Genomic DNA, 27,733 nt, shown 5'->3' on the forward strand with positions numbered 1-27,733 from the left:
ATGCTGTTATTACAACCTGATTTATTTTATCTTAATTTAGATGAAATAGTTGACAAGAAACGAATTTGAGAAGAAAGGGGAAAACAGTTTTGAAGTATTATTTGATAGTCTTTTCTTTTGATCATCACTTTGAGAAGCAAGTTTTCATGAAAGACAAGCACGAACTTGATAGGCAAAAAAAAAAAAAAAAAATGATAAAAATTTTTGTTTGAGAGAATCAGGATATCACAATTTATTTTGAAAAAAAAATTTCAGTAGCGAAGCTCCGCCCTCGTGAAAAAAGTAAGATTATTTTAAAGAAATTTAATCTTTTTCACCGTTTTCCTTTTTTTTTCCACCAGTCTCGTATATGTCTGAAAAGTGATTAATTAAACAAAATCAGTACTGTTTTGCAATGAAGTAAAGAATATTTTTTTCCTCAATGCTTATGTAGAGTTACGGCGTTCGTACATTTTATTCTGTTAAATAAGACATGAGAATGGATAGACAAATGAAATTAGTGATTTGAGAATGCTGCATAAAAATTGGTAGATACATACGATACATACCCTAAACTTTTTGTCGTTATATATAGTATATATGTGTGGGTGTGTTTACGTGTGTGTGATATCATTATATCAATATCTGTCATAGGCATGTATCGAATTTGTTTTCTTAGTTAACTTAAACTGTGTACATTTTTCATGATTTAGTGTTTCACAAACTTTTCATCAGAGACCTGCAACGTTATAAAATCTGCCCCGACTAAAACGTTGTGGATGCATTTTCACCGTTTTATTATGCCCGGCTTGACAGGTATAAAAATATTTTGAGAACAAATAATTCTCAACGGTGGAATAATAATTTCAATTCTGATCAACAATTATTTTACTTCTAACAGCGGATGTGATGAATTTTTTTAAGTTTCCTCCTTTTGTTTGTATCTGGTTCATTGTCCGAATTTACGGAACACTTTTGCATCTCATCCCTACCAATTCGATTCTAATATTTTATGTGGATAGTACAGATCACAAAACATGAGATCAGGTTATAACATAGACCAGAACGTTTTTTTTGTTTTTTTTTTTTTTAATCTCGCAACTTAAAAAATAAATCTATTACTAATTTCCAAGATATTATATAAAAACATGAGGTACGGAAAATCGTAAAAATTGTCATCTTTGTTCACAGTGGCCACTCGTTAGGGATTACCTGGAAATCAGAGAAAAATCAGTGATTTCTTGAAATAGTCAGGGAAGTCAGGGATAAGTCGAGGAATCGTTCAACTGGTCAGGAAAAATGAACGGTGTTCTAGCGAAACGAGAAAAACTAAGCTGATAAAAATCAGTCGCTACAAATTTGTAATCAATAAAATTCGTATTGAGTAAATAGACTGGAGAAGATACAGGGGTTAGCATAAGTGGAAATAACGTCCTAGTTTCTATAAAAGATATTTTATATACGTAATAAGTGCGTTTGTATATGGATCTAAATGTTGTTTTAAAATTTTCGTAAAATAAGTTGAAAAATGCTCGCTGTAAACGTTTACGTAACAAAATAATTTTAGAAAAATATTTCTGTGCTTAAGCTCGGATGTATATAAATTACTTTCCGCTACTATTAGGTAGAATGTGACCATATTTCAGAATACCGATCAATTCATAGCTTTGTTAATTAGTTAAGTTTATTAGCACTATTACTTAGAATTCTAGTCAGGGAAAGAATCTGAATTTGATAAGGGAAAGTGAAGCAAGAACTTTAGGAATTAAAAAAAAATGTTTTTAGTAGCCACCATGTTTTTTGGAAATCGTTGATTTTTGTAGATTCTCCGTAGAAAACGTTGAAATATTACGAACAATTGCCATCATCCACAATTTTCTATAAAATACAATTAAAACTCGAAACTCAAAATTGCGTAAATTTTCGTAAAAGAGTTTCGATGCAAATTTCTAATAATCGACAGTTTCGCCTTACGGAGAAGCCGTCGAATATTTCTGAGCTCACTGTGTCTCAACAGTGATTCCTATAAAAAAAACCAAACGTTAGTTTGCTCTATGAATCAGGAGTTCTAAAATATGTTAAAAAAATTATATACAATTAAGCGTTTGACATGTGCAAACCGGGTGCAAAAAACAAACTATTCTGAGAAAAATTCTATTTAAAAACTCCGAGCGTGTTCCAAGTTGCCTGTAAAAATCGTAAGGATTTTCGTAGAAAATCAGGCATTTTTTAGCTTAACCTAACCGAAAGTACCCGAGCATATAAAGAAAACATTTTTTACTTTCTTCGTATTCGAAAGCCTATAACTCGAAAATGCCAATAATTTCAGCTTCACATCTATTGAATTTCTTTTATACCCAACATGATCCTTGGGATGATACAAAGTTTGTGGTGAAATGCATCGATTTGGACATTGTGATTCCCACGGTTTCCTGACGTTGAACATCAAAATTGATATTTTCCTTGGAATTCTTTCATTTTTTCTTTTTTTTTTCCAAAAGTCACTAACCTCATTATTGTATATAATCTCGATTGTTTAACAAAATTGATGCCATGACTCTGATGAAATCACGAACCAAAAAAATTTTTTAAAAATTGGAGTTACTTTTACCGATATATGTAGTATTCACACAAAGAGTTAGAATCACATTAGTGGTGGTGCTGTGCAAATGTGCTTCTGGAATTCAGAGTTTGGTGACTCGTTTTCGTTTAAGAAATAGCCGTGAAGAATTTGATCTTGATTAAAAATAAAACTGAATACATGTAATGACCGAATATAACTAGACCAGTACGTCAAGAGTTTTATTCAGTATTTCAATAATCTGAAAATGAATTGATTTCACTTGTTTCTCTGTGTGTAAAAGAATTTTGGTAACAATGAAGAACCTTATTGATGTTCGAAATGTTATTTGGTATTATTGTATAGTTATAGATTAAGACGTGAAACAAGTATAATGATGCAGAAGAAGTTGCGTTCCGTTCAGGTGATAGATTGTATTAACAAATTTGACTAACGGTAAGAATAAACTGTAGACAGAACTTTTTTTTATTCAAAATGAATAAAACTTCTTGAATTCAATTGAATTTTTTATTTTTTTATTATTACACATATAATTATTATTGATAGGAATTTAAAATGTAAATTCAATCCAAAAGCCTAACCCAGCTTCTTTTATATCAATTGACGAAAGAAATGCTTGCTGAATTTTATCGTCAGTATTATTTACTTTGAAACTATCGCCTTGATACCCTTCAATACACAGGTGGAAAATAAAAAAGTAAGATCGGAAATTGTTCACACAGGTTATAGACAATTGGTATGAATTTTAAGGTGTACGGTAGGCAACAAATCACACAAAATCCCAATCAATTCATCTGAATAATGCATGGAGAGATAGATCGAAAGCATAAATGCTGAATTTAAAAGAAAAGAAAGCATGTAAATGAAAAAAATCTAAAGTTGTCAACTTTTTGTTAGAAGTACAAAAATGAATGGCAAAAGAAAATTGTAAAAATATTCACGCAAGGAGAAAGTCGCCGTAAATGATGCATTAAAAAACTAAAAAAGAATCGGAAATCTGACAATGGAATCCGACAAAAGTATTCATTGGAAAGTCAGAAACCACATATATGCCGGTGATGTAGAGAGCTAACCGTAACTATTCCGCTACATCTAAAATTATAATAGAACAAAAAACCACGTTGACCACGTTGATATGCATGTATAGTTGTACAGCTTATTATTCAGTTCAGTATCTAGACCTGTAAATAACCGTTTGATTTCTGTGACATAGGATGCGATTGAACTGAATAAAGAAACTTAATTTTTTTTTTTTTTTTTTCAAGTCAACAGTTATTGTCCATTTGACGTGGTACGAAAAAAAAAACTAATTGTATTAATGATAAAATACAAATTCAATTGTTAGTAACAATTTGCTAGCTTGATATGTGTGAAAAAATTGATTGCCACTTCTGGCTGTACACCTGATATAAATTCTATTGGATTGAACTTTAAGGTCATACAGTAATCCTACCCTTACCGGCCGAGCAAACTCACTCTCTTTCTTCCTATATTGAATAAACAAACGAACGGAAAGAGTTAAAATTTTGACGGTGCACCGTTCTTTTGTACCTGAATTCAGGAAAGTTACTCAGTCACATTTTTTTAACGATTTTCTGGATATGAGTAACTTATTTGGATTATGATAGAAAAGAGCGAAGCACCGACGAAAATTGAACCATTTTCGTTGGTTTGTTTATTAAAGGGTGATTTTGCTCGGTCGGTAAAGATGGGAGTACTACATGACATCAAACCCTACCTTTCTTAATTCCAATGATATAACACTTTAGAGTTTTTTTTTTGTTATTTTGTCATGATGTATCTGAATTTCAAATATTTATGTTATCCAGAATTCCTAAATCTAAAATACTCTCAGATATGTTTTTGTACAATGATATCAGGCCTCTAAAAGTCGAAGCTTCATAAAGATGAACGAGCAAAATCATTCGTATAATATTACATTAGCTGCAGGTCGTGTGACTGAGTTTGAGAAACACTATACAGGATAGACGAAAGTTTCGAGGGAAAGATTTTTCTTAATTACTAAATTATCATCCGTTTCTTAAATACTAACAATTCTGGGCTATGTTTGGCTGCCGTTAATATATTACGGCGAACAATTGATTATATATACATTTTAAAGATTTTTTTACTTCTTATTTGGATGTGTTTGCTACAGTTTGCTTTTTTTTTTTTTTGTTTTCAAGTCGGTTTTTAATATATTGATATAATGGTCACCGATTTATGTTATTGAAATTTTCGTCACCTTTCTACGGCAGCCAGCCAAACGTTAGTCCGAGAATTGATTTTTATTATTGTCATGCTCACAGACGTAGGAGTTCGATCCGCTTACGAGCTATGTATGGAGGTACATTATATATAACTTTGTGTCTAAAATCTTATTTAAATTAAAGAGACAAGTAAACGACAAAACAACGAACATACGTGCTTGGCTCAAAGAATTATTGTCTTAAGTTGCCATCAAATATTGTCTTATACAGATTCGTGATATATTCTTTAATCGTATGAGGATAGGATTTATTTATTTTTCTCTTTCGATTGTTACTAATTTTTTGCTTTACATCTTATTATTGTCCCTTGAATTATTACTTAATGTTAAAAGTTTGTTATGCCACAAGTAAATTTACGCACAATATGGTATTATTCTTTGAAATATTCCATATATACTATATATATATAGAATTTAAAATCTGGTCTTCTGTTTTAATTTTTTAATTTCAATCAATTTTGAAGACACCCCGTACGTAGAAACTATAAGTTATTAGTGATTCGAAGTTATCTTTTTAAAAGTAATACCTATATTCTAAGTTGATTATGTATTTTACTGATTTCTTGGTTGCGTTTACTAGCCCCCGAAATAATCATTCCCAGTCGCACACTTATGCCTAATATCCTCTCTCATTCGCTTCTTTCTTACAATTAGAACAAGCTAAATATTTTTTCACAATACTTTCCCGTGCGCAGTGTGATGTTATACGTGTAAATATAATACGTAATACATAATATATATTTTTTTATATATATATATATATATATAGGGCATTCCATGTCGGCCAAGCCCATTTTTAGAATCGCTTGTTTCAACTACTAAACTCACTGAAGTTATTTATTTTCTTTTTCAGACGAGGAGAAATATTCAGAGTTCGTTATCACATATCCTCTCATTCATGGAAAAAATATTAGAGTCGAAATAATTGCTGAAGATTACATAGTCCCTGTAAAAAAATAGTTGAATACTATTTTCGAGTATTCTAGTGGGCTATAAACAGTAATTAATTTAATTTGCTTTCAGTAGCCACTAACAAGTACTACAATTGCGTTGAAATTTTTTATTCGGGAATGAAAATTTAATCCTAATAACTGCAGGAGATACAGGGATTCGCTGTTCGAAAATGCAGTGCAAAAATAACGTAGTTTTTCGATTAATTCATTCTATTTCTATTTAGGACCTTTCGTGACATTTTTCTGGAATATTTATCAAACAGACTTTTTTTAAGTTTAATTTTTACAATAAAAATAGAATTAGGTACCACGATTAAAATATACTCAAAAAAGTCATTGTGCACATTCACACCAAAAATGGAAAAATTTCGTGTAGATACTTATTTATCACAGTTATTTAAAGTTGCAGATAAAGTTTTATGACACTTATTACAAAGTGATGTCAAACCCTTGGGATAAATAACACGGTACTATTATTCTGATTGACAAAATTAAATAGTAATTGTACAATGCATAATTTAGAAGCATTGGAGTGTACCACACGATTGGGATGATAATAGTTACCCGAGTGATTTTGCGATGAAAAAAGTGAAGCACCATGCTTTAAAGTGAAAGTGATTTGCCCACCATCTACGCTGCAAATCGACTTACTTATGAAATTGTTGTGAATAATAAATCTCCAAGCCTTTTCTAGATGTGGAGTGCAAATTTTCGCTTATGGATGAAAAACTTATTCATCGAAATAAGTACTTTAGATGAAGATTTACAAAAAATTGAATGAGATGCGCGTGTGATGAAAAACGATCTTTGACGCCAGTTAAAACGAATTGTGGATTCTATGTGAACTCGCAGATATTGCGAAATATTTCGTCAGAAACTCTGTAATTTTCTCCAACTATTTCGACCTTGAAATTTTTAAGGTAAAAGTGTCGGTAAGTACGGATTTATATTAAATACATATTTGAAAAACAAAAAGCAGTGAAAAACGGTTCGGTTGATATAAAATGCCTTATAACATGTACTCGTCTGAAACCTTACCCCGTGGTTCGATGTGGCGGACAAGACGACCTTACTGGATATTTTCTATAAATATCTGCAAAACCCTGTAGAGAATTTTTGAATTTTTCATACACTTTACATTCGTTTAAACAAATTTTACCGATGGTTTGTGCATTCTTCTCTATAATATACTCTAGAATTCTATATTCCTTTGTGTTTTATTTTATGATTTTCGTACTGCTCTGAGATTGGTTTACTTTTTGAAATCTATCGTAAACAATCAATTTTCCGAATCCCCTTCGATAATCTGTTAAATTTTCAAGCAGTTTTGAGGCGTTCTGATTTTTTTTTAGCGTTTACATAAGATGGGAAAAAATAGTTCTCGATACAGATTCCATTACCGACACAGTTACTGACACTTAGCCAAGACACAAACCTTTTTCCTGAACATTCGGTGGTGGGGGGATATCTCCACTCCGGCTGACTATATCGATCATTGGATCGAGGTACGTAAGTTAACGGAATCGTTCGATGGGTATCGACATGCCGGTACCTGTATATGAACCGAAATTCCGAGAGTTCGCATAATGTTCATTCATTCTCTGCAATCCTCCCGATATCTCACTTTCCCGACATGTTAAAACCTCTCGTACAATTTCGAAAACTGTCTGTCAGTTGAAATTCCGAAAATTTGGACAAGGTCAACATTCGTTGCAAGCTTCTACTGGTTGATCGATAAAGTCGGTCAGAGTGGTAATACTCACCGACACTGAACATTCTTGGAAATGGTTTGTGTCTTGACTAAGTGTCGGTAATTCTGTCGTAACGGAACCTGTGTCCAAAACTCTCATTGACCATCTACTGTGAACTTGATTTGCAATTGTTAGAACTATTCTGATTTTAGCGAACTTTGCCCAGTGTTTGTATAAAATGTCGATACATTAATTTGATGAGGATTTTTCTGAATATTATTCGAATTCTTCTCTGTGCCTAATCTGCAATTCATACGTAATCTGGAATACATATTTTCCTGAGATATACACTGAGAAAACGGCATTGTGAAGACTAATCAACGTAGTTGATCCAACTACGCGGAGTCGTGAAGTTAGATACGGCGAAACCAATGGTACAGTTGAGTTAACTTCCCTAAGTAGTTGAAAGTATGTCGTTGAGCGAACTACGCTCGTATGTAAAAGAAATATTTTGGTATTTAACTGGAATAGGTCACATTTTTCGTACAATTTTATAAAGAGTATAGGCATAGTTATGAAGAGTTGAGTGCGACTTCAATTGCTGAGGAAATCAGATAAAGTATTTAAAATTACAATTACGCGTAATTTGAAAATGAAAATAAAGCAGCTTACAGTCACTTGTTGGAAGTTCCTTAACTATCTAATGTTTATCAACTTATAACACCATCGAGATGTTTTGCGCGTGACGTCATGTGATTGATTTAATAATTTTTACGAGAATCCATTTCATGCTTTCGTAGGAAACTGATTTAATTTAAAATTTTTTTTGGTATCATTCTTTTGAAGTTACGAAGTGCGCTCTGGTTCTCTGGGACTGGTGAATTGTTGTACGAATTAATAATCTAAGAATTTGCAAAAAAATAACGTTAAAGTCTGTAGCGGCGAAATAAATAGATGAAAAATCTGTACGATATTTATCGAGCTCTAGTTAACCAGAGCATACTTTCCGACAACAGCAATCATTTCACCAGAAATTTCAGATAGATCCAAAGTTGTACGAATGGACGAGATGGATTCTTGGAAAAAATCGTAAATCAGTCACGTAGCACCACGTTCAAAACACCTTGATACGAACTATTCCAGTGTGATGTTGAATGTCACTAGGATAACTGCGAGAATTTACAAACGAACAAATAACAGTAGCTGCACTAGACTCGTGTAAACGGAAATATAAAGATATGGTTGATGAAATTACATTCATTATAAATTTTCATATTACATACGTCTTGATCAAACATTTGAGTATCCACACGATATAAACACGGACCGAGAAAACGATAGTATTTACGACTGAGGTGTCAGTATGATAACAAATTATATTAAATTGATCTTTGATATCATTGGATTTACTTAATAGAGTCACGTTGATACCGTACACGACTCAACATTTAGGTCCGTATTTTAAATACCGTCACGAATTACTATTAATTCCGTATAAACAAAAATTCAGGGGCAAATCTTTCACATAGTTGGCTCAACGACTCGGCTTTCAATGAGACAACCTTCGAGCAGTTGACTTGTAAGCAAAATGACTTTTGGCGTAGCGAGGATTGTTCAACCTCATGGGAAGGTTGACGCTACTCCACATTTTTTTTTAGTGTACAAAGAAATTTTGAAACTGAAATTTCTTCAGGGGTGATTCAATTCATTGATTCAACGACGCACATCTATTTGATTATAGGGAGCAGTTTCTGTACGTACGGGTTATCAGAGTTCCGAAATATAAAGCCAAATTTTTTCGATATTTATATATCATATTCAATTATACATCTGCACCCAAGGCACATTTTTTACTTTCACTCCGTTGTAGGAAGGTCCGCCGTATATACATAATACATCGTAAATGAATATTTTCATACTTTCTTAATGGTGAATTTTTTTTTTTTTTTCCAGGAACTAGTCTATCCCCGAGACTTTTTACACTTGACAATCAGATATGAGTGGCTGCCAGTCACGAGTCGTGTAAAAATTCAAGAATATTTACTGGTAAATTTAATTCAAGCTAATCAAGTTTTAGCAATTAAAAATATCCCCAACCGACAGGAAGAAAATCTCACCTATGGATCGTAAATTTCAATCTCTGCACCCTCAGGGTCGAATTAAATTGAAGACCTGAACAATACGAAACTAATTTTTGTTTTGTTAATTACTTATCTTTTCATCCCATAATTACGTAAACGAATATGAATAACTATGTTTGCGAAAAATCTTTGAAATACTTACTTATTTTTGATAGTTAAAAAGTCTGCAAAGAAATGCTGTGACTTCATCAAATAGCTTTGAACACTTGGAACAAAAGTAAAAAAATATGAAAACTCTGGTTTCTTAGCAAATTCGTCTCTTGTATACGAAATTCAAAATACGAATTCGATAAATTTCAATCCAATCCCAAATTAAGCGTCTACATTGAAATTGGCGATCTAGAGTAAGAAGCTTCGCTATCTGCAAGATACATTTTATGATTCAATTTAATGTAGGTGCAAAACTGTTTGACTGTCAAACAACGTTTCAATTTCATCTAAAAAATCCATTTTCTCAACTCAGTGTGCAAAATTCGATTTTTCATGCCCGTTCGTAGTGTGCGAAGTAATTTATTTCACACTGCGAATAGTGAATTTCGCACACTGATGCTAAAAAAATTTATTTACGATCCACATCCTCGCACTTGTACCGTTATGAACTACGTTACTGTGTATCCTATTTGACGTTACGTAATTGTAACGAATAGAGGGTTTTAATTATTTCGAATAATTTTACTGTTTAGTATTTTCATTTGAATACATCCAGTTCCCAGCTGTGCTGTCTGTTTGAAACCTTATTTTTTTCAAAATAATTCGCGCATTCAAAATTCTACTCGTGTACTGTATTTTATACATTCATCAAATTAATACGCAACTATAACAGCAGCCATTCAGCTGTCTCGGGTTGTAGATTACTCCTGGCTTATGCGTTATTACCTATTTTCTTTTCCTATGTATACACACATGCAAATATGTTCACGTATTATATTGTACATTTTATATTCACACTTAACATATTTAAATGCATGTATGTATATGTATATATATATATATATATATATTATATATACGTATATATCATAATATATACATATTATATTGTATTTATATAATCTACTTTCAATCTAGTGTAAATTATTGTCAAATAGACAGCATTTTGTTATAATATAATATAACGTTATACTTACATTCTATATGATAAATTTATGTTTTTACATACATATACCTATGTATACGTAGATTTAACTATAGCTTTGTGCAAAATTTACATTCGCTTCACTCAATCCTGATGCGATTGTACATTATTATATATGTATATAGGTATATATAATATATGACGACACAATGGGTAATCGAAAACTTTCAGAAATTACTTGTTGTATCTAATATTATATAACTGTTCTATAATTTTATTAGTCTGGAAGTAACGTGGTTTCACGTTATTATTTATACTTATATATATACCTATACATATACATATTTATTTCGTTAACTTTGTATTGTCAAAATTTTATCTGTCACTCCAATTCTGTTTGAATTGCATAGTTATTGTCAAACATTTCGTAATAATAATATTTATTCAATATTGTTATTGTCGCTTTTCCGTTACTACATTTTTACGTTTCATTAAAATTTTTACCTCAGTTACTTTTCCCAGTAAACTGTTGAATATAATATTATATATATTATATATATATAATAGATATAATAAATATCGGCAATCTCGCAAATTACAGGTAAACGATCAGTTACTAAAATGTCATTTGACTGCAATCTAGATGTGTTATTGTGATGTGAAGATGTGAAAATCTCTAAATTGTCAGATCTCTCGACTGTGTCGTTGATGAGAAACAGTTTGATTTAATTTTCCACTGAATTCGTATCTTCACAATTGTAGCACTTTCTGCGGCCAAAAAAAATGTAACAAACGATATTCTTTATGTAAAGAGGCCTGATTTTTTCGAATATGAAATTTATTTTTAGGTAGATTCTCAGCAATAGCTAAACCTCCCCCCCCCCCATGGCCGTAAGATATGGCATCTGATTATGGATTGTGAGTTAAATGTTTGTAAAAGTTGTAATTGCGCCAATTCACGTTGGATCAATTTTTTCTATCGACAGAAGGTGCTAAGAAACTAAACGCAAATATGCAGACATTTTTTTTTTAATTTAGGGGATTTTCATATCTTACCAGGTAAATTCCCGAAACGTTGGTACCTCACCAATTCTCTTCATTCTACGATACGTTGGAGTACGTCGATAAATATTGTACACGAGTCTCCTTGAGCGCTAATTCAGCCGTTTGAGGGGCAAAGATCACCCCTAAAGCTTACCTCGAAACAATACGGGATGCAACCCCTGAGGATAGTGATTCCTAGTGATAATGAATAATGTTCAATTGATTTGCTCAAAAGATGTCAGGCGCTATTACCAAGAAATCATAAAGAAAATTAATTACTGGCTGTAAACTTTAAGGGTGGTTTTTACCTCGTTAATGGCTGAATCAGCGCGTGAAAAAAATTGGTGTCCAATGTTTTCGAGGTACAACAACGTATTGCAGAATGAAAAAAATCGGTGAGGCACATATAGGGTATTTCCCTTGTTAGTACATCAGATAACGCATCATAGATCTGAGCAAGATAAAAATGTTTGCATCTAAATTGTTTACCTTCCGTTGGCAAAGTTACCAATATATATGCACCTAAATTTTTTTTTTTTTTTTTTTTTTTGTTTTTACTCGTAAAAGATGAGTTACTTTCTTACAACCTTGTATCATTTATATTACTTTACAACCGATGCTCTATGCACGGAGCACCTCTAGAACTTTCATTGAGATTTATTTGTTACTTTTCACTGTTTGATTTAAACTTTCATTGGAACTAGACAGCCGTATTTACGTGCTAACTCTTCATCTTAAAAATGACAAAATACTTGTTACCATTATAATTGCCGCCCGCAATGATGTCAACATGACTGCTGGGTTTCCATTTTTCTGAAGCTTGAATCCAGGGTCTACCACGCGAATTTTCCATCCCAAGTTGTTGTGAGAATAACACTGTAATCGTGAAGTGGTTTAGTAAGATCTTTCATATTTCATCAAGTTTATTGAATATCGTTATAAATCCCTCATGTTAAAGTTTCATTGTAAAGACAAACCATGGTTCAATTGAACGTAGGGATCGAGAGAGAGAGAGAGAGAGAGAGAGAGAGAGAGAGAGAGAGAGAGAGATGCGAATAATTTAAGCAAGTGTATATTTTTTGGGATCTCGAGATGTTTTGTTTTACATAATTATATGTTACGTAGTTAAAAATCTGATTTCATACCTACTCAACAAAAATCTCATGTTTTTGTTGAACCTTGATTTTGTCAGCTTAGAATCGTAACCCTTTAATGCCTACCCAGCTAAATCACTATTTTACGGGAAAGTAAGTGTTTTCGAAGATTTAAAAGTTTAGATAATGTAGCTTTTGTCTCATTGGGTTGGAGCAAAATAGTACACTTTCAAAATTTTATTATTTGCATGTTCTCTGTCATTTTTTCTGCTGCTAATTTCCGGTTCGCCTAACTTTTGTTCGATTTTTAATATCTTCTGACAAAAAATGTTAACGTCATTCAATGATGCTCTCGAAACAATGATTTTTTCTATAATAAAAGTTTTCTTTAAAATTACGTTAACCATTCTATTTCTGCGTTTGTCCCCTAAAAGTCATTCCTCTGGCCTATTATTATCAAGTTGGGTATACACATTAAAACTGACTGAAAGGGCTCTTTAAACTTTTCAATATTGAGGTTATAAATATCCTTTTAGCCTTATCGATATTTATAACTGTCCTTTTAAAGACAAAAAAAAATTATGCGCCACAGATACCGTACAATAAGAGACGGAATCTTGACATCGCGTTTATCCGTCATTTTTCTGGGAGCATAAAAATGAGTCAATATTCGCGCGGTAGGTGTAATTAATTGCGGGCATAGATTGCAGGGCAATATAATTATAGGGATTTATTTGATCGAATCAACCGATTGCTACTGCCATAAATTTTGTTACTGCCATACGAGTTGTGTGTCGTAAATAAGTATCATAAGCGAACGAGGCATTCTTCTGGCAGGTGTAAACTACATATTATCGATTGAAATAAATTACTGAGTATCTTTTTAAATGTTACTATTAGAACCCCATTCACGGTCTCGTTTTAAAATTGGGAATGCCTGATGTATTGTGTTCTTCAGAAAAAAGAATCGTTAAAGTCGTAATTTCTCTGGGTTCGTCTGAACGTTTTTCATACGTACCGCAAAAGTGCAATGTCTTTCCTACTTCAAACTGTGATTCTGTGTTGATATTCAATAGCTTTGCATGAAAAAATGCACGATTATTAATTCCAATCGATAACAATATTTTTCAGCGTAAAATGTTGGAAGTTACCAGAGAAATTACTTCTTCGAGTAAAACATGTCGAATGTATGAATGACTCATATACTTTGCTTTTTTTAATATTTATTTTAACCTAATACGCCAGAAAAACTATGAGAAATCAATAGATAATACTGAAAACGTTGCAGCGAAATATTCGTGTGATTTCTCTGTAGCAGTAAGTATTTCTCTGAAATACGATAGACCGTATAAAAACTGAAATATCGGTTGGCCTACAGTATCATTTCGACCTGATGATCATTCAATCTTCTGTGAATAAGATTTTTTATTCATCGTTTGTTCGTCAATGCAGAATGATCGTTTTGAAAGTAACGGCCAAGCGCGAAATAGGACGTCAAAAAAATTGGAAATGTTCGAACAAGTCTGTTTTTAACGGATTATCCTACTGCAAAATTTTCAAACAATGTATATTCTTTTTGCATTATACGATAGTACAGACGGGACATTGTGTGGACCTAGCATCGCCGATTGATCGTTAGTAGACAATTCATATTAAAATTCCACATTCGAAACTTTAAGCGTGTTTTTCTCGAAACGTAGTTTTAAAAAACGGTGCACACTCCCAAAGGAAGAGTTTTCAATTTATCCGTCTCAAATTTGGACACAACATTCTTCCCGCCATTATCTTACTATGGAAGCTTTTGTTTTTAAAATCTTCATATTTTTTTAAACCTAAGACTATCGAAAAAATGGACTACATTAGATACTTTTTTTCAAACCGCCGCCATTCTGTCAATTTCGATAAAAAAGAAACCTCCATAGTACGATAGGAGCTTTCGTACCGTTTAATAATCTTTTCACAAATTTTATCTCAGACATTATTCTTTTTTTCCGAAGATATTTTCAACCGTTAAAAATAATGTAAAAAATATAAACGTTTAAGAATCTATTTTCCGATCTTCATGAGTGCTTTGGTCTGACATAAAAAAATCAGATTGGTGAGCGTGTTTTAACCACCCCCCCCCAAAAAAAAAAAAAAAAATCGCGCAAATCCGCCGTCTTTCGACCCGTTACACTGGGATGACCCTTTAAAGGCCCCTCTGTGTCTGTGTTAAAACTGACCTGATAGTACAACAAGTCCGGAGCGTCTTCGGGGACCGTCCACGTGAGGACGGCAGGTTCGCCCTCTTGGCACTCGAGCCTCAGGGTATCAGCAAAGCTCTCAAACGTTTCCGAATCCTCGCTCATGTCGATGGTCTTGTGAATCCATTCGCAGTACCGTCCCGCAGCCGTGGGGTATGGTTCATCATCCCTGTTCCATGCCACCCCGGCATAAACTTTCTGCTTTTTTTGGTCAGCCGAGTTTCTTTGACCGAAGCCACCCTCAGGGTTATCGGTTATGTAGAATGGATGATACCTGGATAAGAAACGCAGCAATTTGCTACATAGACTTAGAGCCGTGCACATTCTCAGCGAATTTTAGGCCCGGTGTGTGGAAGAAGCGGGATAATAAATTTGAAAGAGTTGAATGTCCGTCTCTGCTCATTTGGTATTTTTGTATATTTCAGGAGCACTTTGGATGCATGAGAAATAGTTTTCCAGATTTCAATGGAGTAAGAGAACCTGCATATATTGAGTCGCTGAAATCTATACAAGCTCCCTGATTCAGTTACTACAAAGAAGTCGAATTATTGTGGTTTCGAATAATCAAAGTTTCATTGCAGGATATTAAGGAAAGAGAGCCGGGCTGGTTGTCACAAGGTTCATAACTCCGCCACTGATGTCGGAACGAGCGGCGGTATAAATTGAGGTTGTAGTTCAATGTTTAAAATTATTAAAAAACTGAAATTGCATCTGGTAAGTCATGATTTTCCATCTTATAAATATTTTTTTTCTCATTCTCTTGGCTGCCTTGGGATATTTCGTAATAAGATAATCGGAATGCTGATTCTTGTCGTTTTCATTTGATATACAGTCGAACCTGGATAAGCGAGAGTTCAAGGAACTGCGATCTCTATTAATAATCATAGATGACTCGAAGCCTAATTTCTTCTAGCCTTCGGAGTGCTTCGTTTATCTTTCGCGTTCGTACTAGAGAATTGTGTATTGCTGTTTCGGATGTGTACTAGCCGCCGGAAGCCCAAATTATACGTAGACGTAATAATGTAAATGATAAAAATATTAAAAATAATGTTAGCAACAATAAAAACAACAACAACACGTTCGAATCTTGGACATCATAATCCACTCCCAAGAGAAACCCAAACGTGGAAACTACGGTGTGCGTCTCATCCAGTGAATCTGTGGGAATTTTGGAAATTCTCCGGACGAATGGGAGTAATTTACCGGACAAGTAGACAGACCAAAACTATCGATATTGTTTCACTTAAAAGTAAAATATTACCTGGCTGGATTATTGGGGTCTGATCCGCCTTCGACGGTGAAAGTGTACGTCTGGCCTCTTTCGACGTAAATTTCGGGAATTAAGAGATCGTTTATATACCACGCTATGCCCCACGACGGTTGACCTGTAATTAAAGAAAAACGTAACCAATGGCAGCACAAAAGTCAACCGAATGTAGGAATTTCTATTAACAATCAAAGCTGATTATCCAAGGTTAAAAAATTTAGATCTATGTATAATAATTAATTTTCAGCCCCGACAGCATGCATTGATAATAAGACAAGGAATTCCATCACATTTGAAATTTGTAGGATTAGCATTAGCAAGAAAGGTTAGTTTCCGTTATTAGTTTTCTCATGTTTGGCAAACTGGATATTGATTATTTAATATTAAATTTTTAAAAATATACCATCTACTTTGAGGTACAAGCACGAAAATCGTTTTAGAGACACGATAAAAGGAACCACGTTTACCATGCGTTGTACACTTGGGGACAATGAATCTGAGACGTCTAATTTTTTACACTAGACAGTTATGTTGGCAACACAGAGAAACTTACAGCGCCACAGTCGGCCGACCGTGGAACAAACTCAATCTCAATAAACATAACACAATCCGTGACCGTCGAATCTAACCTTAGAATACCGCGGCGATGATGACTTGTTGGATTAACACGTATTCTAAGGTCAGATTCGACGGTCATGGGTTGTGTTATGTTTATTGAGATTGAGTTTGTACCACGCTCAGCCGACTGTGGCGCTGTAGGTTTCTCTGTGTTGCCAACATAACTGTTTAGTGTAAAAAATTAGACGTCTCAGATTTATTGCCCCCAAGTGTACAGCGCATGGTAAATGTAGTTTCTTTTACCGTGTCTCTCAGACGATTTTTGTGCTTGTACCTCAAAGTAGATGGTACATTTTGAAAAATGAGTTTCTTCACATTTAAATTAACTAGCGGATTTGTTTTTTCAGAAAATGAGAAGATACAGTCAAATTTAAAACTCACTTTCAAAAATTAGTAGTTGAACCGATGTGTTTTTCATGCACAATATTTTGGTATCCGAACGCATATTAAAATACGTATAAATTACAGGCAAATGATGGAGTATAAAATAAAATAATTAAATAAAGTTTTAACTATAGATAGTGTCTTATGGAACAAGCATTTTCTTGCTTGTTTAGATTACTCGTATTAGTCATGATGCTAGATGTTAGTTCAAATAACGTCAAGAATTGATATTCTTTGAAAAGCTTTTTGCGTCACAATTTTTTTAATTGAATGTGAAATAATTTTGTAATTTTTCTGGTAGAATTAAGAACGAAAGTTCCTCTTTGATTTGCAATTTACTGATTACTTTTGTTTTTGCAAATTAGGAAAATCTATTGAATGCATTAAAAATCGTTATGAAAATTATTACCAAAATTAAAATTTACCAGATCTTAAAAATTTGTTCAATTACAATTCTATGTTAATGAATTGCAAGTCAAGTGGAATAACTTGATACTGAAATCTCAGATTGCAAATTGCACGACAGCTTTTGTTCTATACGCTACCGGCACAACTGTGAAATAATTTCATATTTTTATGGGTTGAATCGTAACGCAAAGAAATTTTTTAAAGAATTCCAATTCTTGATGTTATTTAAACGAATATCTTGAAATATACGAGTTGCTTCGTGAAACTTGATTGTTAGTTCAAATTTCAAGTCAATGAAAACAGTTTAGAGGTTCAGTAGCGTGTTTCTTTTATATTTTGACCCTCGATAATTACATAATTCTTACATTCGTTTGACATCCTAGAATCTCATCTCAGGGAGTGAAACTCAGTTTGTTGAAATTTTCAGCATTAGACCTATTAATTGATTACCTGTGATTGCCGAATATCCTCTGAGGCCTCCAGTGGGTCCGATTCTAGCGCTGAAGGTGGTTTCTCCGGAAATCTTTGCAGGTGGCCACGGAGTTAGTTTGGACGGCCCAGGAATTTGGTAGAGCGAGAACTTGCACTGATGATCATTTTTCGAAGTGAAGTCTATTTGTACGTCTTCTGTAGTTCTGTCGAAACTTTCGTGAGCGTTTGCTTCTCCCCTCGAATTCAAACGCCCGATAGCAGCAATCACGCTGACTTCAGTGTCCGGGATCATCTGGTCCATTACTAGCTCGTTTGTACTGACAGGTCGCATGTATTTCACTGTGGGTTCAACAAATTTTCTTAAACACTGAATTTAAAATCAATCACAAGACATCGCAAATCACGAATCGAGTTGATATCACTATTTTATCCATGATAGGTAAATTTTCATTTCATTTAATTGATCCCTTGAAGTCACGGTTTTTGTTGAGATTCGGAAAAACTCGCAGGGTTGAGAAAAACTTGAGATTACTTCTTATCGGAAATCTGCGTAACGATCACACAATGGCAAGGGGAATGGTCTGATTTTTTTTCTGATTCTGCACAATATTTTTTCTTAAGCTGTTTCGAGTGAAAGTGGAAATGTTCTCTATTTGACCAGTTTCTTGAAATTTGCCATTTTGCCACATTATCGAATGATGTAACTGTATTTTAGTCAGGCAAGTTTTCAGTTTAATCGTGACTCGGATCTTGTCGAAAATTTTGAACTTCGCATTTTCATGTCCTGATCACTGAGACATCCAGACTACAGAAATAATAAATATCGACTCGGCTGAAACGGATTTCAATGATTTCATGCACTGCTAGGTATCATGAAAAAGACAGGCAACTCTACATTGAATCCGACAAAATTGATCTTGTACTTCTTAATCAGATCGGTACTTTTTTACGAAAAGTGCGCGTAAAAAGAGACATGTATTTTTTTATTCGTGTTAACCTTTCTTTTGAAAATTGCAGCATACTCAATTTAGTTAAAATGTGAGTGTGCCGTTCCACTTGTATGTATGTACATGTGTAACTTTTGAACGAACTCACATTTCAAAGCTAAGAGAAAGAACTTTAATTAAACAATATAAGTTCCTGAAAAATGACAAATTTGAATTATTTATTATTGTTTATACGGAATTTGTGATAAATTAGAATTGTATAAAATTGCTCACGCGTCGAATTTGTTACATTTCTTCTAATTTTTATAGTGTTTTTTATTAAAGGCCCTTCTCTCTTAAACAAACTGATCACCTACATGATGGCGGAATTGGAAGATATTAGTTGATAAATAATAGGCAGCGTGTTCACTTTAAGATAAAGTTAAATATGTAAGGTTTGAACAGCGAAAGATAAAAACCTATAAAATCATACCGGCAAGAAAGACATGATTTCATTTTACGTATACACTTTGCCTAAGAAAAGTTTTTTTCAAATACTGCGCGTAAAATTCAATTTTATACGTTGTTATGAGTGCGTAAAACGATACTTTTCGATACAGTGTGCGTTAAATCCAAATGTCGACTTTAACCAATTTGACGCTAAAGTAAAATCACCCCAATAGTGTATTCTCACAGCGTTCACGTAAAAAATAACATAATCGTATCGTATCCTATGTGTTACTGAATATCGTTTTTTCATATCGTTTCTGAATTCCTTTCATTTTTTTGTTTATTCTATACGTTTGTATAAGCTGATTATTATTATAGTCGTTTATCGTTACGTTCACATCAAACATGAAAAACAGAATTATTATTGCTTCGTCGGCCACTCGTGCTTTCGATCGCTACCCGTACGTAAAATCGCAGTTTACGAACTAGTTGCATAATATACTATCGAACGATTTTAAAAATAGCAGGACAAGAAAGTTAAAAAAATCCATCCGAGTCGAAATGGAATTGTCCACTATTTAAGATTCGCTTACCGGAAGTGAGATCATTTTTTCTCTCTCCGTGAAGGAGGACGACGTCGTTCTTGCCGTGAATTCTTTCATCCGGGCAGACACCCTTGATTCCGTCGCACTGCGCGAGATCCGACATGTAGTAGTCGTCGGCATGGAACTCTTTAGTTTTTTCATCGTACCAGACAACGGCGACATCTCCGCCAATCATTTGCGCTTTACCCTGCATCCCCGACAATCCGAAGGCTACGTACTGATCTTCCCGTATCCTGGCTGTTACCCGGATCTCCACGTTTTCCCCGACCATCTCCCACTGCACTTGAATTCGGTCGTTCAGCATTTCCCTGCAGTTAGTCAAGATTGACTTTGGCGGGGCTCGCGTGCTACTAGTCTGTAAAATTCGAATAGGACTTATTTGATTTTGTTTAATTTTTTGTTGACCACTATCAGCGCTTCAGTTTTTTTCTTTGTTGCAATTATAAGATTACATTTAGGTTACGTAGTAAGTATGGTGGAAGAAGGAACGATGCGAAAGAGCAGCGTAATAAGGCCGGTTCTGCGTACAGATTCCGATACCGACATTTTAGTCGCTTCACAGCTCAGACGCAAACCCTTTCTTTCGGTAAGGGTCATCCACACTCTGGTCTACTACGGTCGATAATGTCTCGGTCTTCTGATAAAATAAACGATGGTGACCTGTGGTGTGATAGAAAGGAGTTTCATCGAAAGCCAATAAAAAAATCTATGCTAACGTTGAGAGCAATGCATATGATATTTTTCCAGTTATCGATAAAGTCGACCACAGTCGGAATACCCTCAACGAAAAAAAGCGGTTGCGACTCAGCTGTGAAGCGAGTAAAATTTTTGAAAAATGTTAGTATCGGAAACTGTACGCAGAACAGGCCTTATTATACTATTCGCAAGTACAGGTGATTCCGATTGTACGATTTAGCTCACTTTACTCAAGGACTTGGTTCATGTCAGTCTGATAACTAATAAGTTCAGTTAAATCAAGACATTTGACGTTTGTTTCAATTAAATATTCTATTTGAGGAATTTGAATTTGTTGAATGAAACTAATCTTTTTACGGTCATGGGAAAATTAAAATCACTAAATGATACTTACGGATCTGGATAAAGTAGTTGAATGAATACGAAATGCTACATTGCAGTTGTCTGATTCGACGAAGACATTTTTTTGTTGATTCCGGTTCCAAATTTATAGTGATTAAAATAAATTTTACAGAATCAAGTAAATTCTTTTGAAAGTGAATATCGTTTAGCTGAAGTGAAAAAGTGATAGCGCTTATGCATTGGTGAAAATTATTTTTATAAATGTAGATCTGGCAAGTTCTTGAACTTAAAATGACCAATGACAACAGGTGCAAAACCATAACAAACAAATTTTTTTAAATTGAAGCTGACTGTAAAATAACGAAGGCATGCATGTTATTTTCGTGTTGCCTCTCATACTAATATAGTAGAGAAAATGTTGTAAGAACAAGTAAGTGCACATATCTGTTCATGCCGTTCAAATTTTAGTACTTGAATCAGTAAGCTATTTATTTTGAACCATTAATTTTCAGTTGATTCATAACTGCAGTGTAAGCTGTTGGTGGAAGAAGAGTTCAATTTAAAAATAACGAGTCAAACCAAAGCTGAGGCAATTTTTTCAATTGTTAATATGGCCGATAGAATACGTATAAATTGTTTTTAAAACTTTCAAATTGATTTTAAATTATATTGTTTGTGATTTTTAGCAAACATCGAAAATTGCCTACGCTGCAGATACTCAGTATAGCTTGTTTAATTTGAATGTCAACAAGTTTTGAGCATGGTGTCTCTTTTACCGACCGTGCAGCGTTGATTGGCTCTCGATCACGAACATTACTTAGTCGGAAGACCACCTCCTATCAAATTACGTAATATTACCGCGTTGCTCTGTAATTTACTCAGAATTCGTGCAGTATAAACCAAAGCATTTTGGAGAACATTTAACATTTTCACTAAGGCCATCATTTTCTTCAAACATTCCAAATATTTTGAACAGATTGAGTATTCCACCACAGATTACTTCTTAAGGAAGCATGTACTGATTTTCATTTACAACAGTGAGATTTTGTGAATAAAATTACAAAGAAACAAAAAACAACGAAAAAAGGTTAGCATAACTTACCGCGTAAGCGAATATCACGTTGGATTTTTCTTGCATCTAGCATATAAATAATAAAGCTTACGTGTACATTCTACACATTATGTAGTGATATAACAGGAGTGGGGAAAATTATGTAACGCATCATTTGGATAAATGAAACAGGCTTTTTATTGACTAGTTTAAAAATAACTGATATGTATAGATGCTCATGCAACAAAAAAACAATTAAAATTCAGGCAAGGATAAATAGAGATGGATAAATGTTGAAAGAGAAACAGTTTTTCCATGAAACTTCAAACCAGTCATTCTCGACGAATCAAATAAGGACTTCTACTTAATTAATCGTTTGTCGTATCATCTCTCACCCTGACATGAGAGAATTAGAATACTCAAAAATACCCTCTCTAATCTTGCTGACGTTCTAAACAAAAATGAATGACACTTATGTTGTAACATCGTACTCACAGGGTTATACCACCATGGCGGCTGTGCGAAAACGAAAGTTTTCATTAGTTCAAGTTGATATTGATATATAAATGACAATAACAGTCAGTCTGAATCCAAAACTCAATAAACCGAAAGTTTCACCCTTGATGACAAGGAATTTAATACAGAAAATTGAATAATTATTAACGAAAATCACTTATTCCCTATATAGTATCTAATACCCTCTAACACTATGAAAATAAACAGACTACTGTAAAAAATAATTACAATCATTGTCCCACAAGCAAAGATAGAAAAAGAAAACTCTCGATATTGAGCATAGTCCTACCTAATATACGTGTCGCAGAGAATCAGAATACTTGGCTCGATTGCTTGAAACCTCTACGATTGAAATCTGGCACGAACAATGAAGAGACCCAAAAATTTGATTAAGAAATTTAAAAAATTGATAACATTGAAAAATGATGTCTAAAATCTGATCTAAAGAATGGTGTTTTCTTTGGCTTGTGAATGTTTGAGTTATGTTTTCTTTTTCTCCCTGACGCGCTTTTCTTAACGACGTCGTTTCTTGTGGTTCTGTATTTCAATAGCTCGTCTCGATTTACCGTTATCTTCGTTTGTCCAAGAGCCGGCGGCACGTCGAGGTCCTTCGGTATATAAACGTGGCCAAAATTGTGACGGTATTGTACGCACCATACGGAAAGCCATTCGATATCGTAGACGGTCAAATTATCAGGTAGGACGATCTCGATGTCCTCACCCTGGTATCCGCGCAGTGGATCTAAACTGCCAAGAAGAAGGTCAATTGTACATATTTAAATCGGTAATTGAAACTTTCCGCGAAGATTGGTAGAATAAACTTCGGAAAACATAAAAATTTTACAGCGAATTCTGAGAAACGCTGATATCACGTAATTCCATAATCGGGGGATCCCCTTATACTGAAGGCTTACGCAGAATTTTGGGGAAAAATAAATTTCAGACAGATAGAAAAAAAGAGCTGAAAAATTGAAAAAATTTTCACATAGTTACAGTGATAAAATTTGTTGACTTTACCAAATATGAGAATCGGAGATGAGGAAAGACATGTTTTTATGTTTCAAAGCAATGTCACTCAATTTAACTGAAAAGTGCTCAGAACAATAATGTGTTTTAACAAGTAAAACCAAATTTACTTGAATTCACAAACATTTCTTTCGTTATATTTGTCCAGACTTCGTGATTCAGCCACATTTAATAAACCACGGAACATCAGTTAATTCAATAATTCGTTCATATTCTTTAGTTTACCATACCCACAGAACAAACGAAATTAAAAGTCATCATTACTTAATAACTGATATTTGATTTTTCGTTAAGTAAGCGAACGAATCGCTTGTTTAATTAATTTGATCATGTCTCGTAACCAATTCATTGTTGTCAACCAATAAAAAAAATATTCCGCTACTGGAATAAAATATTTTCACACAAGATTCAGAGTGGGAGGACTTTTTTTTAACGAATAGCTCCATTGTCGAGGATTATACAGGTCTGAAAATTGGTATAACAGGGAAGTTCAGGGCACGACAGACACCCCAAAAAATTTGGACAGAAGAAAATGTTTTTGTTTCTTTTCTTAATTATCGCAAAATAATGATAAATTTGTTCGAGATAGATCAAAACAACTTGTAGCCGGTGCTTAAAAGCCACAAAAAATAATTAGCGGATTAGGGGGTCTGCCGTGCTCCGTTCTTCCATATATTTCTAGTCTGACGTACCCTGAACTACTCTTGAATTACAGACAAAACACAATTTTTAACCCTGGAGAGCCATGCCATCACAATAACTGAACAATTAACAAGACATCGAGTTACTATTGCATGTTTATCAATTCATTGTGAACCAAACTTTATAAAGAAAAGCATATCGTAAAGAAAATCCCTGTACAATGAATGTGTAATAACAACAGGATAATACTTTTTTGCGTTATAACGATCGGTTCTTACATACCAGATAAAATTTCATACTCCAATTATGGTCAGAATCTCGCTATATCTTTTTATATTTCAATATGTCTCTATCGTGGTTGTACAGAAATTGCTTGTCTCCTTATTGGACAGAATGAACCGCATTATATGACTTTTGTTTGAATTAAGGTTATGCAGTACTTCTACGTTTACCGACCGAGTCTGATTACCGATCGAGCAAACTTGGTAACCACGACCTTAAGCCCCGATCCGCGAGCCTGTAACCTAGAAGAAAGACCTTAAATATCTTGGCCTCGCTCAAGGCCACGTCGATTGGTAAGCTCATTATCGAGATTTACTCACCAACTAAAGGTGTAAGTCTAGAGAACTCTTGTCGGCTTACCTTCCCATTTCGTTCGGCACTTTGACACCCAAAGGATTCGGTTCGGTGTCATTGCCCACCCAGAAGTAGGCATCGGGTCCTTCACCGTCGTAATGTAGGTTGGGAATGTACAGTGTTTTACTGTCCAGGATGCTGATGTTTCCGCTTCTCAGGCCGTGTGCGAATCTTGAAAATTCGGGCAGAACGCGTGGTTTCGGCACGTCGAGGTCACGCGGTATGAAAACGTCACCGAAATCGACCTGTGAGCAAATAAAATGAATACAAGTTGGAAAGATTGTTCGTATAACGTGTAAGTCGTTTTCGGAGGAAGACAAATCGATTCAACGAAACTCTTAAATTTGGTCAGTATATCTGCAATTTCCATAAGGAAAATATAGGAAGTATTCACCGGGGTCCGAATACGTACCCGCTGTATAAATTCCCGCTCAACGTCTAACGGAAGACTGTTGTTTTTGATTTTTCTTCGTAAAATGGAACACGGACTTTTTACAACATTACGGAGTAGCTTTTCTATGACAACGCACATTAGTATTCGTTGGTTACAACAATACAATTTTGCGGTGCGGAAATTTTGGACATTTTTGTCAAATATACATCAAAGTGCAATAATAGCAGTTGTATTTATTTTTCCGCAAAATATTTCATAAGTGTGACATATATTTTTTTGCTATATCTGACATGTACCATATTATCGTATCGGATAACAAATTGTTTCAAGGTCAGCGGATAGTAAGAATACACTATTTGAGAATTACAATGTTAATGTTGTGTATTAAACAGTTTAATCTATCGATATGCAAATGTGAAAATGATCCGTGAATTAATATCTGTATCGAATGATTAGAAAGGTCAACATGCCAAGTTACTATCAACAGATCAACATGAGCTATTGTTGCATCGAGCTTTTGTCTCAAGTACATCTTCCACTTTTAACACGCAAAATTCTGGTAGTAGTACCAAATCAGTCAGAAATAATAAGTCGAACAAAAAAAAAAAAAAACCACAAAAAAAATTTCAATAGCAAAAATATCACATTTGGAATTTATTTAAACATAATTTAATGTTTTGTCAATTTTTCGTCACAGATTATTTTTCTTGGGATTTAGTTTTGCGTCGGTTTATTTTTGTTTCACTCAAACGCTTAAAAATGCATACTCTAAACATTCCCACACATGCCTGGATTTCTTCGAAGCGTCTGCTTGTCTGTCGTTCGCTGGTTTGTCTAGATCTACGTCGTAAATCTGGAAATCCTTGGTCTAAAAGTCTTCCCCTTATACACATCTAGCCGCACAACCAGCTCGAAACTCCCCCCGATGCTACTGAGATTTCCAAAAAAGCTTGTAACTGGACTGTCAAAAATCGACGACAAAATCACACGCAGTTACTTGCCGTGTCGAATCCAGGGTCTAAACGAACTAAATTAAAATTAGCATTTACATTGCACATTACGATAAAGGTCTTACCCTAGTTAGTTTTCTCACTATGCAAACGAAGGCTATAACGTCTTATTCCGGAAAGCCCTTCTCATGTATACCATGTAGTTTTCTCCACCAGTCAAGCCGTACTTGATTTATATATTTCAGCGGGTATTGAGCAATTATTTCTTCTTCAAATTTCAGAAGGCAGTAGAATTATTGATTGCGATAAATTTTGAATAAATAAATCGATGGTTAGAAAAAAATCCCTCGAATGGGGTATGATAATATCGTTGACATAAAGCTCGTTCGGTACACGCACGAAAAACCCACCCAACAAAAGGGTGGAGAAAGAAGACCCCCGTTCTGCCGGAGGCAGGAGACGATGTTGGGCATCGCGAAGGGATTTTTTCCCTTTCCCACTTTTCTTCTTCTTGAGAAAAGAAAGCGAGGCTCGCCCCGCGGTTCCTCACTCTTACCCTAGTCTCTCACCCTCGTATATAACCCACGGTAGTATTTATTTGAAACCCCGTCAAACGCTGAAAGACGACTTAGAGACCGGTCCCATATAATACGAGAGCTTCACCCCCACGTCGGTTCGGCGCCCCATTCCGAAGGGGTGCTTTACTGCCGCGATTGACTCGCTGGCAACGATTTCTCAGCCCATTCTAAAACCCCGGGACAAATCTATCCGAGAAACTCAGGGGGACATTCTCCTCCACGCTGCTCGGTATCGTCGCATATAATTCTACGCTCGGAATTCTGTACTCCTCGTGACGTGCTTGCAGACTCGATTCTTTACGAGGCCGACGTAAGCATAGGGACGCGTTGCATCAAAAATGAAATATGGAAGGAAGAAACGAGTGAAAAATAGAATTAGAAATTCAGAAAGGGAAGGGGGCGGGAAGTGTCAAGATTTATACCTTCGTATCATTTGCTGCGTGTGGGAATTAGTATGAATTCATACGGATAGATAATTTTAGAAAATTGTTATTTGCCGAATTTCATTGATCGAGACCCGATAAATAGTTAATCATAGAAATTATAAGGAAACAGCATTTTATACTTAGGATTATGTTTAATACCGGTTGGTTTCTTATGAATAACTGATTACATCATTCAAGTTTTGACTGTGTAGAACTAAGATGAATGATTTATTTACAGTATTGCAAAAAGGACTGTAGTACAAGCTGGAACTAGTTTTTGTAAGCAATCTCTCTTTGATAAATAAATAATCTACCAG

General features: G+C 34.4%; 1 protein-coding gene across 1 annotated transcript in view; it reads right to left on the reverse strand.

Annotated features, from left to right (window-relative positions):
- Nucleotides 1–12,264: 12,264 nt before the first annotated feature.
- The window catches only part of LOC124186688 (protein Skeletor, isoforms B/C), a 103,612-nt gene continuing 88,143 nt past the window's right edge, over nucleotides 12,265–27,733 (reverse strand). The window contains exons 5-12 of the mRNA XM_046578577.1: nucleotides 25,076–25,314; nucleotides 23,332–23,512; nucleotides 22,745–22,765; nucleotides 20,149–20,515; nucleotides 18,198–18,518; nucleotides 16,332–16,455; nucleotides 15,050–15,344; nucleotides 12,265–12,609 (exon numbers count right to left, since the gene is read on the reverse strand). Of these exons, the coding sequence (XP_046434533.1) occupies nucleotides 12,463–12,609; nucleotides 15,050–15,344; nucleotides 16,332–16,455; nucleotides 18,198–18,518; nucleotides 20,149–20,515; nucleotides 22,745–22,765; nucleotides 23,332–23,512; nucleotides 25,076–25,314 (1,695 nt within the window). The 3' untranslated portion in view covers nucleotides 12,265–12,462. The remainder of the gene's footprint in view (nucleotides 12,610–15,049; nucleotides 15,345–16,331; nucleotides 16,456–18,197; nucleotides 18,519–20,148; nucleotides 20,516–22,744; nucleotides 22,766–23,331; nucleotides 23,513–25,075; nucleotides 25,315–27,733) is intronic.

Source organism: Neodiprion fabricii, chromosome 1 (assembly GCF_021155785.1).
Source record: "Neodiprion fabricii isolate iyNeoFabr1 chromosome 1, iyNeoFabr1.1, whole genome shotgun sequence".
Taxonomy (NCBI): domain Eukaryota; kingdom Metazoa; phylum Arthropoda; class Insecta; order Hymenoptera; family Diprionidae; genus Neodiprion; species Neodiprion fabricii.